Source organism: Myodes glareolus, chromosome 14, assembly GCF_982192425.1.
Source record: "Myodes glareolus chromosome 14, mMyoGla1.1, whole genome shotgun sequence".
Classification (NCBI taxonomy): Eukaryota; Metazoa; Chordata; class Mammalia; order Rodentia; family Cricetidae; genus Myodes; species Myodes glareolus.
In genome coordinates this window covers 37,690,720-37,703,648 of record NC_142039.1, presented here as the reverse complement: position 1 = coordinate 37,703,648, position 12,929 = coordinate 37,690,720, and the positions used below count along the sequence as shown (strand labels likewise).

Here is a 12,929-nt window from a genome sequence, read left to right as displayed (position 1 = left end):
AGTTTATACATGCCTCTTTGACAGTACCTGGGCTCTGACCTGGATTCTGGTCCAAAGAAAGCTGCATTGGTAGGGAAACTGCAGACTTGAGACAATGTATACACAGTAATTGATTACTGACTGGATTGCTGAACCTTAGTTTCCTGGGGATTTTAGACTTAAACTTGGAGCTGGCAGAAGGGTCTATGGCAACCCTGAACATCATTTTGGCAACATATTTGTAAGTCTGAAAAATGAAATAGTTAAAACCGTTCTGTGAGCCCAGTTTCTAGGAGGGAACAGAGGAAGAAGAGGAAGAAGAGGGTGAGGGACAAACCACCAGGGAATGGAGTCAGCGCAGCAGGAAGGAACTGCCTCTTGTGCTCCAATTTGAGGAATTTGTTTCCTTTACTGCAATGCGTGACTGATCACAAAGGCTCCAAAGCCTAGGAAATATGGTCAGCTCTGTTCTTGAGAAGCTTCCCTGGAAATCAGAAACGCTGAGGCGAGTGTGCAGGGTGGTGCGGAACACCCAGGACAGGCTCAGATACTGCAACTCAGCAGGAGGCAACGGAAAGAGGGGTCTTGAGGAGGTGAAAATCTTATTTCCGGCGCTGTGGCAGGAGTGGTGAAGGATTTTTAGGCGTCAACTGTTCTTGGGCTTGGTACCCAGTTCTACCCGCTGCGAGCAGGAGCCTCGAGCCTCCACCACAGGAAGGAAATGGCAGGCCAGGCCTCGAGGGGGGGCTGAACGTTGGCGTCTTTGCTCTTCACTCTTCATCTTCCAGGGGGTGATCCTTCATCCATCCTTTAGCTGGACTTGCTGGGGAAGACAGCACAGCAGGAGACACCCTCAGCCCGGGCGCCTGACCCAGCCATTCAGGTACTAAACTTCAGGATCTCATGCTGCGAAGGGTCATAGATATCCCCCCCCCCAAAAAAAATCCCCGCCCCGCAAGGGAGCCAATTTAAATAGTCCATAAGGGTCCCAGTCTAGCTGAGAGGGCCCATTTTGCTATATGTATAGCAATTTGTTAGGATGTAATCTTAGGGGCTATTCCTTTCTTTCACCTTAATGTCTACTCCCCATCTTTGATGGTAACACCCATGGAAAATTTATGTTGTGCTTCAGAGAACACTAGTGAGTTTGTAATAAAAGCTCAATAACCTTGATGTGAGCAGACATAAAGAGCATGTTTGCAGACAATTAACATGTTCTGCTCAAGGTGTAAAAGGCCACCACAATATTAAAACACACACACACACACACACACACACACTATATGACTTTACAGTACTAAAACTCTCTCTCTCTCTCTCTCTCTCTCTCTCTCTCTCTCTCTCTCACACACACACACACACACACACACACACACACACACACACACACTGACTTTAAACAGAACCTCGTAACATTCTTACATAGCTTTGGTTTGTTGGGAGAATCTGTACCCAGCATGCACTAGTCTGCCTGGGACATCGAATCCTCTCTACAGGCTAGTCTGAGCAGGCCAGTATTTTCTAAAGGGAAATTGGACAGTAGATTAAGATGTTGTCTGGGTCTACAAAGATATGAATGCTTAAATTCCCCCATGTTTATATTTCTTTTCCTTTCCCATGCAGAATCGGACAAATGGCAAGCAAAAAGCGTGAAGTCCAGCTCCAGGTGGGTCTGGCCTGCCAGCGGGTCTTTGGTGCAGTGACACTTGCTACATCTTACAGTGTTTTGTTTTCCACAGACAATCATCAACAGTCAGAACCTGTGGGATGAGATGTTGCTGAACAAAGGCCTAACAGGTACTGGGGACTCTTGGCTGTCTCCATCCAGGGTTTGTCCCCAAGCATCTGGGGACACCTTGTAGAATTCAATTCTATGTTTCAAAAGCTGCCTTCCTCCTCTCCTGGGATGGGAATGTGCCAGTCTGGAGATTCTTTGACTCTGCCTTTTCATCAACATCACCACCTTCTAGTGATTGATGTTTACCAAGCCTGGTGTGGACCTTGCAAAGCCGTGCAGCCTTTATTCAGAAAACTGAAAAATGAACTGAACGAAGATGAGATTCTTCATTTTGCTGTTGTAAGAGTTCTGTTTTCATTCAACCTGTTTCCTGTTACAATAGGACTTAAGGATTCCCCAGTACTTCAAGTATTATCAACCTGTTAATCTTCACCCTAAACAATGTTTATTTGGCAGTTTTACTATATATTTGGTTCTATCAGTTTGAGAATTACAATCTTCCCAGTAAGCCACAACCCCGTGGTGATACACAGATTACTAGATATGGGTTAAAGCAAGATGTGAGAGTTAGCCAAGAAGAGACTCGAAATAATAGGCCAGGCAGTGTTTAAATGAATACAATTTGTGTGTTGTTATTTCGGGGTATACGCTAGCCCGATGGCGGTATGCAGCCTGCTGTTTCTCATTACAACAGAAGTAGAGGCAGAGTATCTCTCTTTCTCTGCCTGCCTGCCTGCCTGCCTTCCTGCCTGCCTTCCTGTCTCTCTTACACACAAATAAATTTAAAAAATTTTAAACCTGACTTTGCTAACTTAAATTATTGTGAAATTTAATACTTGGCTACATGAGCCTATTTTTAATTAGGGGTTAATTATTAATCAATTATTTATTGAATATTAATCACTCAAATATGTTTTAAATATAAACTTTCATATAATAACACATTTTAAGATTTACTATGAAAAATTACGTGGAACATACCATCAATATTTTTTTTACATTGAATTCATGTTGAACTGATAATACATTGAGTCAAGGAAAATATTTCATTACTTTAGTTTCACCTGTTTCTTTTATGTAACTCCCAGAGAACCTAAAATACATTTCTATTAGACAAAGCCATGCCTGAGTCCACCAGCTGTTAACTGCCGAAACAGTGTATCCTAGATCTCTATAAACTACATCGTCTGTGAACAGACATGAAACCCCCACCCCCTGCATGCTTTGGGCGTAGGCCTTCCCTGCCCTTCAAGACGCCCTTGGAGCCAGTTTCTTTCCTGACCTCACATGGTTTCAACCCGCCATCCCCTTTGCAGAAACATTCTTGTTTTTTTTAAAAAAATCATTTTAAATTTTGCACATGTGTATCTCTGTATTTGTGTGTATATCTCCGTGTGTGTGTCTATGTCTGTGTCTTTTTCTCTGTGTCTGGGTGCATGCATGTTGAGTGTTAAGTGTTAAGTTAACTGAGAGGCCAGAGGTGTTGGATCCCCTGGGGCTGGAGCTACATGCAGTTGGAAAACCATTGCTTTCCTAACAAAGCAAGTGAGACAGCCCCCACACCTGCCTCTAGTACACTATTGGAAGAGACAATGTGCCTGGGTGAGGGACAACCAAGTGCAATATGGAGCCATAAGTCACCTGTCCGTTAGGAATAAGAAACACTCTTTGGATCAGGGACTCTTGGGCTGGATTGGAGGAGTAATGGCAGGACCAGGCAGCAAGGAAGGTATAAACACAGAGGTGAGTTTGGCCACAGGCACCAAATAGCACAGGGCTTGAGTTGCTAATGCATGCAGTTTGATCCTTAGTACGACTGTTACAAACCCAGAAATGTTGCCATCCCAGAAAAATTGTGCTTATCTCTATAACATTTTAACATAGGATACAGAATAGGGTGGGTAATGCTTTCTCAATTATTGTATAAAATATTTACAATATCCTTCAGGCTGAAGCGGACAACATTGTGACTCTGCAGTCATTTAGAGATAAATGTGAGCCTGTGTTCCTCTTTAGTCTCGTAAGTACAGCATTTGTGGTCTCGCTATCAGATTCTTTTGAAGTAGCAGGTAGCACTGAGAATCGCCATGGGGCTATTTGCCACTGGTAGTAATTGCACAGTGTTTGCCTTATCTCTATCTATCTGACAATAAATTTAATAATTTGCCTTTGGGGAGCTTGTTAAGATATCACATACTGAACTGATTGGAGAAAAGACTGGAGTAAGGAACCGTTCTCAGATGAGCTGCAGGAAAGAAGTGGTTCTAAGTATTCACAGATTTGTGCAAAAGTGTCTGCCTGATTACTCCCTCTAATGTCTTTTGCTCCCATCTCTACATTTACAAATGCTCAGAAATAGCGGAGGATGTTTATTCCCTACTTCCGCTCATTGTTTTCTACATGGGGGTGGGGGGAGCGGATCTTAGTTCCTGTTTACACTTGTCTGTACTTCACCTATATTTTGCATTGAACACACAACTATAATAATCAGAAAATAATATAATAAATAATTTTTCCTAAAACCAGTCCACAAATTTCTTAACCCTGTAGTAGTAAGGAGAAGCATCAGTGGAGGGTAAATACCACATGGTCCATCTTCTGGTGCAGGGTACATAGTTTTCAAGAGTGGAAATAATCATTAGCATCACTTCTTCTGTATAAGCTTTCAGCTTCATTAAATGGCACTCTTACAGCTGTTTCAAGAAAATGAATATTGATTTAGTTGAATAAAAATATATTATGTTCTTGAATTATATTGAATGCATAGCACTCAGATGTATAGTACTTTCGGCTTTTGAAGCAATATGGTCTTTGTTTAGAGTGGCAGTTTTGATGCCAGCTAGCCTATATGTAGCTTAAGGAACCAGAATGAGAATCTCCATAAAGGAAAGGATTTGCTGCTCACCTAGAAGTGGCAATTTTGTTATTCAGATGTTTGTGACACCGCAGACACAGTAGATGTCTCTCTTACTTCTTATGCTCACCCTTTAGCTGCGTTGTTCTCCTTTGGTTGTTAGAATCCACTGGTTTTGGTGAATTTTCTTGTTTTTTTGTCCACCCCACTCCTGTCACCTCAGATCTTCAAGTAAATTCTGTCTCACAGCTTGGCATGTGGTTCACAGTTTGCTTTTCAAACCCAAGTTCTCCTGTCCCTCGGGGTTTCCTTGTCTACAATGGCACTTCACTCTGCCCTGGCTTGTGAACTCTTAGTCTCCTTTTCATCAAGGATTTCCCCTCCCAGCATACCTCATCCACTAAGCACTGTGTTCATACCTTAGGCGCTTTATTCTGAAACAAACCGTATCAACAGCCGCTTATGGAAGAATAATTTTCCCTAACTTAGCAAAACCGCCCTCCAGCTAATCTTGACTTCTTTCACTAGTCAGGGTTCTCAGCTGACAAAAAGAGCATTCCAGTAAGTTTCAGCAGGGACAGCTCTTTCTGCTCAGGAGAATTGCCAGCCTGGCATTGGGCCGAGAAAAGTTAGACCTACAACTGAATTGCAGACAGACATCTTCTCTTGCTCCCTCTGATCCTTTCCACAAAGTAGGAAAAGCAACCTTCACAACTGGAATTTTGATTGTGGAGCCATAGGGATGACTTAGCAGTTAAGTGCACATCACCCACAAGGTCGAATCCATGTACACACACTCATGCACACATAAAACAAATTTTAAAATAGAATGCTAGTCATGTCTACAGTCTATGTTATATTCCAGCCTTTTAGTGGTTTTGGCTGAGGGAGGGAGATTTTCTTTTTCCAAGATGCCCAAGGCTCCATATCCTCTGGATTTCTGTGGGTACTGAGGCCGTGCACACTGGGCTCAGCCCACTTTCCCAGGCCTCTTCACTTGCCGTGCCTCCTACAGGCCCTATGACATTGTGCCTGTTATTCCTTCTGCATAGTATATTTTCTCTTTTCACCTTCATGTTCTTTTATCATCTTTCATATCTTAAAGTAAGAAACATTTCCTGATATTGAGTAATACCCCAGCAGAGCTCCCTGATGGGGCAAGTTCTCATGGATCTTTTGGGTGGTCCAAGCCTTTCTTAATGGTCACTGTGGAGTTGCTATGCCAAAAACATCTGTACTTTTGTGGATCTTTTGACTTTTTGTTATTTAATAGGGTTAGAAACAAGGTCTTCCATTCCATGCCATCATGCCTGATTCTATGTCCATAAACAGATGATTAGTGCATATAAGATAAAAGACAGACAAAAGGGGTGTGACATGTTTCCTGGTTTTCATTATCAACTTGACACAACAGTCATCTAGCAGGAGGGTCTTAATTGAGGAATTTCCTGAATTGTATTGTGCTGTGGACATGTTTGTGGATGCTCAGCTTGATTATTAGTTGATGGAGAAGGGCCCAGATCCCTGTAAGTGGCACCACCCTTAAGCATGCAGTCCTAGGCCATATAAGAAAGCTTGGGGGCAAGCCAGCAAGCAGTGTTCCTCTATGGGTTCTACTTCAAGTTTTTGTCCTGATTTCTTTTAATGATGGATTGTGAGAGAGAAGTACAGTCCAGATGAATATTCTTCTTCCTAAACTGCCTTTGGTCAGTGTGCAAAACAACAGAAAGAGAATCAGAACACCATTAGATCAAATTAAAGGCCCTGTCTAGAGTCCTTTACATTTAAAGAAGGATGAATGGGTCATGTGTCCTGGGAGTGCTCCTGTAGGGTGGTGATGGTCTGTAAGTGATGGAGGTACAGCCAGATCTAGGTAGTAGCATAAGGATGCTGTAAGAAGATGGGGGTGCAGCCATACTTCTATAGAGGGCAGACAAAGTATGGGACTCTAATTGTTGATGCTACCAAATCAGAGTGAACTGTCCCACCACTACTAGTTTCAAATGGCTGATTACAGTATCTGAAAGATGGTTGATGGGCTGTGAGATCATGGAGAGGGAAGTTAGTCCCGAGTAAATGTTAATTATTGATTTCATAGGAAAATGAAAGTCTCTATACTTTCCCATCTCTTGTAGAATGGTAAAATTATTGCAAAGATTCAGGGTGCAAATGCACCACTTATCAATAGAAAGGTCATTAACTTGATAGACGAAGAGAAGAAGATTGCAGCAGGTGAAATGGCTCGTCCTCAGGTAATACTATGATAAATGGCTATCATGACTTTGGAAATGCATCATATTTTATGTTTTTCTAAAGCCTGACACTATTTGTGTCAAGACGTTTCTTGTCACTGTGATCAAATGGCCAAGGCAGTTGACTTATAAAGAGAAGAGGTGTCCTGTTTAACAGGTGCCATTCCATTGTCTTTCCTTCCTGTTGCTTTGGGGCTGTGACAAAGTAGCACAACATGGCAGGCAGTTTGTAGTGGACCAAATGACTCAACTCATGGGTGCTGAGAAGTGGAAAAGAAAGAGGAAAGGAGATAAGTGTCCCACAGGCGTGTCCCAAAACAGATTATGTCATTGCAACCAGGCTTTACTTTAAAGTTGTCCTCAACCACTCAATAGCATCACGGACTTGGGCTGACACAGGGTCTTTGGGACACTTTATTTGAATGAGTGCTCTATATCTAGCTAGGTACTGACATGATGCAGCTTGCTCGGGAAGCATGTGGCCACTGCAAAATAAAGGGGCTTTTGTGTATTACCTTCTATCCCCTGCTGTCTTTATTTACTATAAATAAAATGTCTAGGCATTTTTTGGATATCACACTAAAGTAACTGTTCTACTTTCATAGTACGTGGAAATCACACTAGCTGACCAATCTGAAGAAGAGCTAGGGGAGTCACATTATGACAGTATTGGTAAGTAACAAAGCAAGTGGGTCCAACAACTGTTTCTGCATGTGTGCTTCTTTACGACACTGCTGCAGCAGTGAAGAACTGCTCTATTGGTGAGAGTCACTACACAGTTGTTCCACTGCATAGTGGCTCACATCTTTTGTTCCTCTTGCCTTGTGCCTTTGATTTCTGGTTAAAGACCCTTCAAAGCCTACCCAGGAGCGTGTGTTCTTATCTTCGGCAGCTGATCTGAGAGCCAGTTTTCAGTTCATCTTTCACCTTCCAAACCCTGCAAAAATAATAGCTTTGAATTCAGTATTTTTGACTTAATCTCAATTGAAAATTTCATACCTTTCCTAGAGTCTCTACGTCAGGGTCTCCTAACTGATGGGTCACGACCCCTCTGAGGTTGAAGGACTCTTTCATGGGGGTTTTCCAAGACCATCAGAAAACATAGATATTTACATTATAATTCATAATAGTAGTAAAATTACAGTTATGAAATAGCAATGAAAATAATTTTATGTTTAGGGGTCACCACAACATGAGGAACTGCATTAAAGGGTCACAGCATTAGTAAGTTAAGAATCATTGCTCTATGGGTTTGTGTGTGCATCTGTTTGATTATGTGCACGTATTTGCGTGTGTTCGTGTGCTTGAGTTATAACTTGTGTTATACTCATGAGTGTGTATGTTTATTCTCTGTGAGGTTGTAAAGGTGCGGAGTTATTTATACCCAGTGAACTGGTATGATGGGTAGTGTTAACTGTCAATTTAACAGAATCTAGAATCACCCATGGCATTGGTGTCTGTGCAAGATCACCTTGATCAGGTTATCTGACGTGGGAAGACCCGCCCACTTATAGGTGGTACCATTGTCTGGATTGGATCTTGAAGAGCGTAAGAGGAGGCCAATAACCTTCACATTTATCACTCTGCCTCTTGGCTGAGGAAATTATATGACTAGTTGCTTCAATATCCCACCATCTTGACTTCCGCAGCACCACGGGGGACAGTTTACTTGATCTGTGAGCCAGAATTGTAGTAGTATCAAAAGAATTCCACAATAGCCCAAAATGGAGTATAACAAAGGTTTATTTGTTTGGGGATAAACTCACAGTAAGGGCATTAATCTGCAGTCCTCAGTGTGCACTGGGAACTGGAACTGAATCTAACAGAAAAGAGGTTCATGCATGTTTTTCGTCTGCACTTATAGTACATGAGACCAGGCACAAAGTGGGCTGGTATCTTAAAGGCTATTGGCTGAAGGAGCTATCACAATACTTCCCCCCTTTTGTCTAAATAAGAGCATTCTAAGACTAACATAAAAATATATTCAATAAGAACAAATATCAAGTATAGTCTAGGGAAAAGAAGAGGTAAAAAGCATACATAAAAATTAGAATTACAACCAGCATGAACATCATCAAACAAGAAACATACGCTAAATATTTCAATAGTTATCCTATCCTAAGGAGTCTAAGTCTTATATTAAAAAATGGTGTGGTTAAGCCATGAGAGGAAAGTAACTATAACTATCTAGTCTTCAACCCCACAAAAGACCTGAAAACAGAAATAATATTACCTGAGTAAACAGGAAGTACAATCAAGCAACTTTCAAAAGGTGCATGAAATGACAGAGACAACCAACTACCTGGGCAATCACCTAAAGTCTCATTTGCAATGTTGGGGCAACCAACTTTGGCTAAGGCTTAGAGTATCTGACAGACTATTTGTAGAGACAGGAAAAATTGAAAATCTGTCTTACCCTGTCTCGACAAGGTTTGGCAATCTTTTTGTTTATATCTTGCTTGTCCAGTCTGGACACCATGCATTTTGTCAGTAGTTGAGGCAGGGCCAGTTCTTTGCTCAAAGGCCAGTTTTGTCAAGAAAAAACAAGCTTCATGTGGAGTATCTTTGGTGTCCAACATTCTCTTGGGAATAACTTGGTGTTGCCAGGAACAGTTGTGTCTCACATCAACAGAACCCTAAGTTGTTTAAATGCCATATTATACAGTTCTTTAACTTGTCTGAAGACTATCTATCTATGCAGAATATAATCTCTATGCATTTAAAGAACTTAGCTAGTCTAACTATGATTATGACAAACATGGATGACTATTGACCTGTAATTCTTAATACCAATATAGTTTAAAGACTAAGGTTTCTTATTGAAAAATTAAACAATCTTAAAACAAATGTGCAACAAATGAGGACAATGACCTAAAAATATAGACAATATATATTAAGTATTTTATTCAGAGGTAGAAATGTAGAGTGCAATATGATTAATATATCCTTAAATTGCATCAGTACACAAAATATCTTAAGCAGAGGTAGAAACATACCTGCGGACAATATGACAAAAATAACTTTGCATAGGTGGACAAATATTGTAAACAGAAATAGAAGCATATTCAATAAAACAAATATAATTTGAATCAATATACAAGAATCAATACCAATGTAAATTGTCTATAATAGCTTACAAGTATTTCACTAATTTACCTATTATCCCATCCCGTTCATTTCTTTTTCTTTCAAAGGAGATCCCTGAGCCTTCTTCATTTCCACCCCCAACCCTATAGCCTTTATAATCAATCCTTAATAGGAGTTCCTAACCTTGAGGATAAACTTTGTTGGGAGAGGGGACATCATTTTCTAGAATTACTTCTAGTTGTCGTGGGGGCATTGTTATTTCTATGGGATCCTGTAAAACTAAAACAATGGTTAAGTTACAAGATTACTGTCTGGTACAACTGCAAATAGTTTCTGGGTAGTTGGTAGGGTTTTTCTGAAATTCTTATTTGAAGTTCTGGCCAGTAAGAACTTATTGTAAGAAGGTGCACCATCTCAGCAAGCCAAGTTGAAATCATCTTCAGCAGTTTGTAATCCAAAACCAATCTTAAGGTGGTACTATCAGCACAATGGCATCAAATCAACCAGGTGAAATCATTGTTGTAGGGCCCCATCTTCTTCCTGGAAACTTCAAAGATTACTTCAGGAAAATCTATTGTTCATTGTAGAAAACTTAGACATTATTTATATCAAAATGGAAAGTTTGAATTTCTATAGACATATATTTAACAAAAGGTACCATAGAGACAAAAATATGTATGGGGAGAAGAAAAACTTTTTGAAAGCAGAGTCCTTAGATTTTATATTCCTCTGACTTACACCAGGTGGTTCCTGATATGAGACAAAAACTCTAAATTTTTTTAACAACATGCATGGATTTAGAGAAGGATAGCCACTGTCCCACTCCAAAGCCAGTTTGATTTTTAATAATTGGCAGCTACCATTATATGTATGTAAATAAGATCTGACTCTGTAGAGGATATTAGTATTGTAAATCAGATTTCTCTTTACTTGGTGATTCTTTCTGGATAGGTATCTTTTCTCCTTTAATGATCTAGATGTCTAAGATCTCTTGACTTTTTGAAAATGGGTATTTTCTTGTAAAGGCAAAACCAGAACCCTGCCCCAACCCTTATGAAGTTTCCTTGCAACCTGTGGATTATTATCACTGTGCATGAGCTGTCATTTCTCTTTATCAAAAGGTTTCTCCTTTTCAAACCTAATCTTGATTAATTTTGATGGTATCCATAGCTTTTCTTCTCTGTGAATATGTTTTATTACCATTGGTTAATAAAGAAGCCGCTTTGATCTATGTCAGGGTAGAATAAAGTCAGATGGGAAATCCGAATAGTGATATATAGAGTGTAGGCAGAGTCAGGGAGACACCAGAATCACACTGGTAAGCTACCACCTTGTGGCAATACATAAATTAATAGAAATGAGTTAATTTAAGATGTAAGAGTTAGTCAATAAGAAATATAAGCTAATAAGCTGAACAATATTGTAATTAATATAGTTTCTGTGTGATTATTTGGGTCTGGGCATCCAGAAAATGCAAGCACAGTCTCAGCTTACAAATGACGCTAATGTGCACCAGCTACATCTACATAAAACTGGAGAGAGCTTGGGAAGAAATTCTAGACATAAAAGAGCAGAGTTAAGCATGGCTTCTTGGTAGAAGCACTTTTCTCAGGTGGGTTCTGTTTGCTAGAGGCACAGTTCCTTTATGAGAAGGCTACCTGACTCAGCATTAGCAGCAAAAACTGCGTGATTCCTTTAAGAAATGGCTTCCTGATTCATGCTGGTCCTGTTATGGAGCACTAAAATGGAGTCTGTGAGCAGCGTGTTACAAATTGCTTAATGGGTGCATAGACCCATTGCATCCCTGGAACTGGGGCAATAAGCATGGCTCACAGAGCCTGTGAACATACCTCTGACATGTTGGACTGAGCAGAGCAAACAGGCATGGCCATGGAGTTGGTCCTAGCCACAAACACTTAGCATTTTTAAGTAAAGGTGCTCCTGGGGTCAGAAAGTAATTACAGATATGCAATAAGGACAGATTCAGACAGAAATAAACCTCTGAACAGATCATACATAGTGTGTTTTAAAAACTGCATGTAGGTTTGGGAGAGATCAAAAAAGAGTATAGAAAGAAAGAAATAGTTTTAAAAACTCAAACAAAGTCTTTAAAGAGACAGTAAAAGTAATATAAAAGAGTACAGACAGTCATAGTTTAAAGGAGTAAAGAAAAATAAGCCATGTAAATATGGAAAATACACAGAGAGTCTGGATTATGTATATTATTGTGTTTTCTCTGCACTTTTTGACTGCAGAGAGACATTTGATTCTGGGAGCTGCTAAGTTAAACCAACATAAAGGTATCCTGACTTCAAAATTTGATTCTAAGAATATGCTACTTTGGAAAAGAGGTTCTGCTTTTGTTTCTTTAAAAGATGAGAACTTACAGATTCCTTCCAGGCTCGTGTGGCTTGATGGAACAAGATCCCCAGAAGGTCTCCATGAACCCTAAAAATGCTTCACCCAACAAACAGCAGGAAGCAGTTTGAAGAAAACAATTTCCAAATTCTAAAAATGATTGTTTATAAATGTTTATTTTCATTTAAAGGGGGTTGATTACAAATGATTAATAGTCTCAGTCAATTTATAAAAAATATGATATATAGATGGACACTTTGCATTGGTATGGATCTTGGTCTGTTGATACAAATTTAAGGTAAATTTTGTTGCATTGTGTATATGTATTTCTACTCTTGATTAAGGTATTGTGCTTGTGCAGCTCATTTAAAAATATAGCGTATAATTAAAAATAAAGGTAAATAGTCATCTATAATAACCAAACTTTTAGTCATTTTTGTTAGATTTTTCTAGAATACAGAGATATATTTCAGTTAGATAATCTTCAAAACTTCTACAGAATATCTACAGAATATGGCATTTAAAAGGTTTTAAGAACTTAGACTTTTCTCAACAATGAGACATGTCTGCTTCAGGCAACACCAATGTGCTTCAAGAACTTAATTGGTATTGAAGAAACTTGTTATGGAATTTGCCTTCAATGTGACAAGGCTAGTCATTT

At 39.8% G+C, this 12,929-nt stretch overlaps 1 protein-coding gene across 1 annotated transcript in view; it reads left to right on the top strand.

The window, feature by feature from the left end:
- The first annotated feature begins 683 nt into the window (after nucleotides 1-683).
- Nucleotides 684-12,929, top strand: part of Nme8 (NME/NM23 family member 8) — a 49,663-nt gene continuing 37,417 nt past the window's right edge. Inside the window, exons 1-7 of the mRNA XM_048460987.3 lie at nucleotides 684-862; nucleotides 1,603-1,645; nucleotides 1,719-1,776; nucleotides 1,950-2,056; nucleotides 3,666-3,737; nucleotides 6,707-6,823; nucleotides 7,429-7,495. Coding sequence (XP_048316944.1) covers nucleotides 1,613-1,645; nucleotides 1,719-1,776; nucleotides 1,950-2,056; nucleotides 3,666-3,737; nucleotides 6,707-6,823; nucleotides 7,429-7,495 — 454 coding nt within the window. The 5' untranslated portion in view covers nucleotides 684-862; nucleotides 1,603-1,612. The remainder of the gene's footprint in view (nucleotides 863-1,602; nucleotides 1,646-1,718; nucleotides 1,777-1,949; nucleotides 2,057-3,665; nucleotides 3,738-6,706; nucleotides 6,824-7,428; nucleotides 7,496-12,929) is intronic.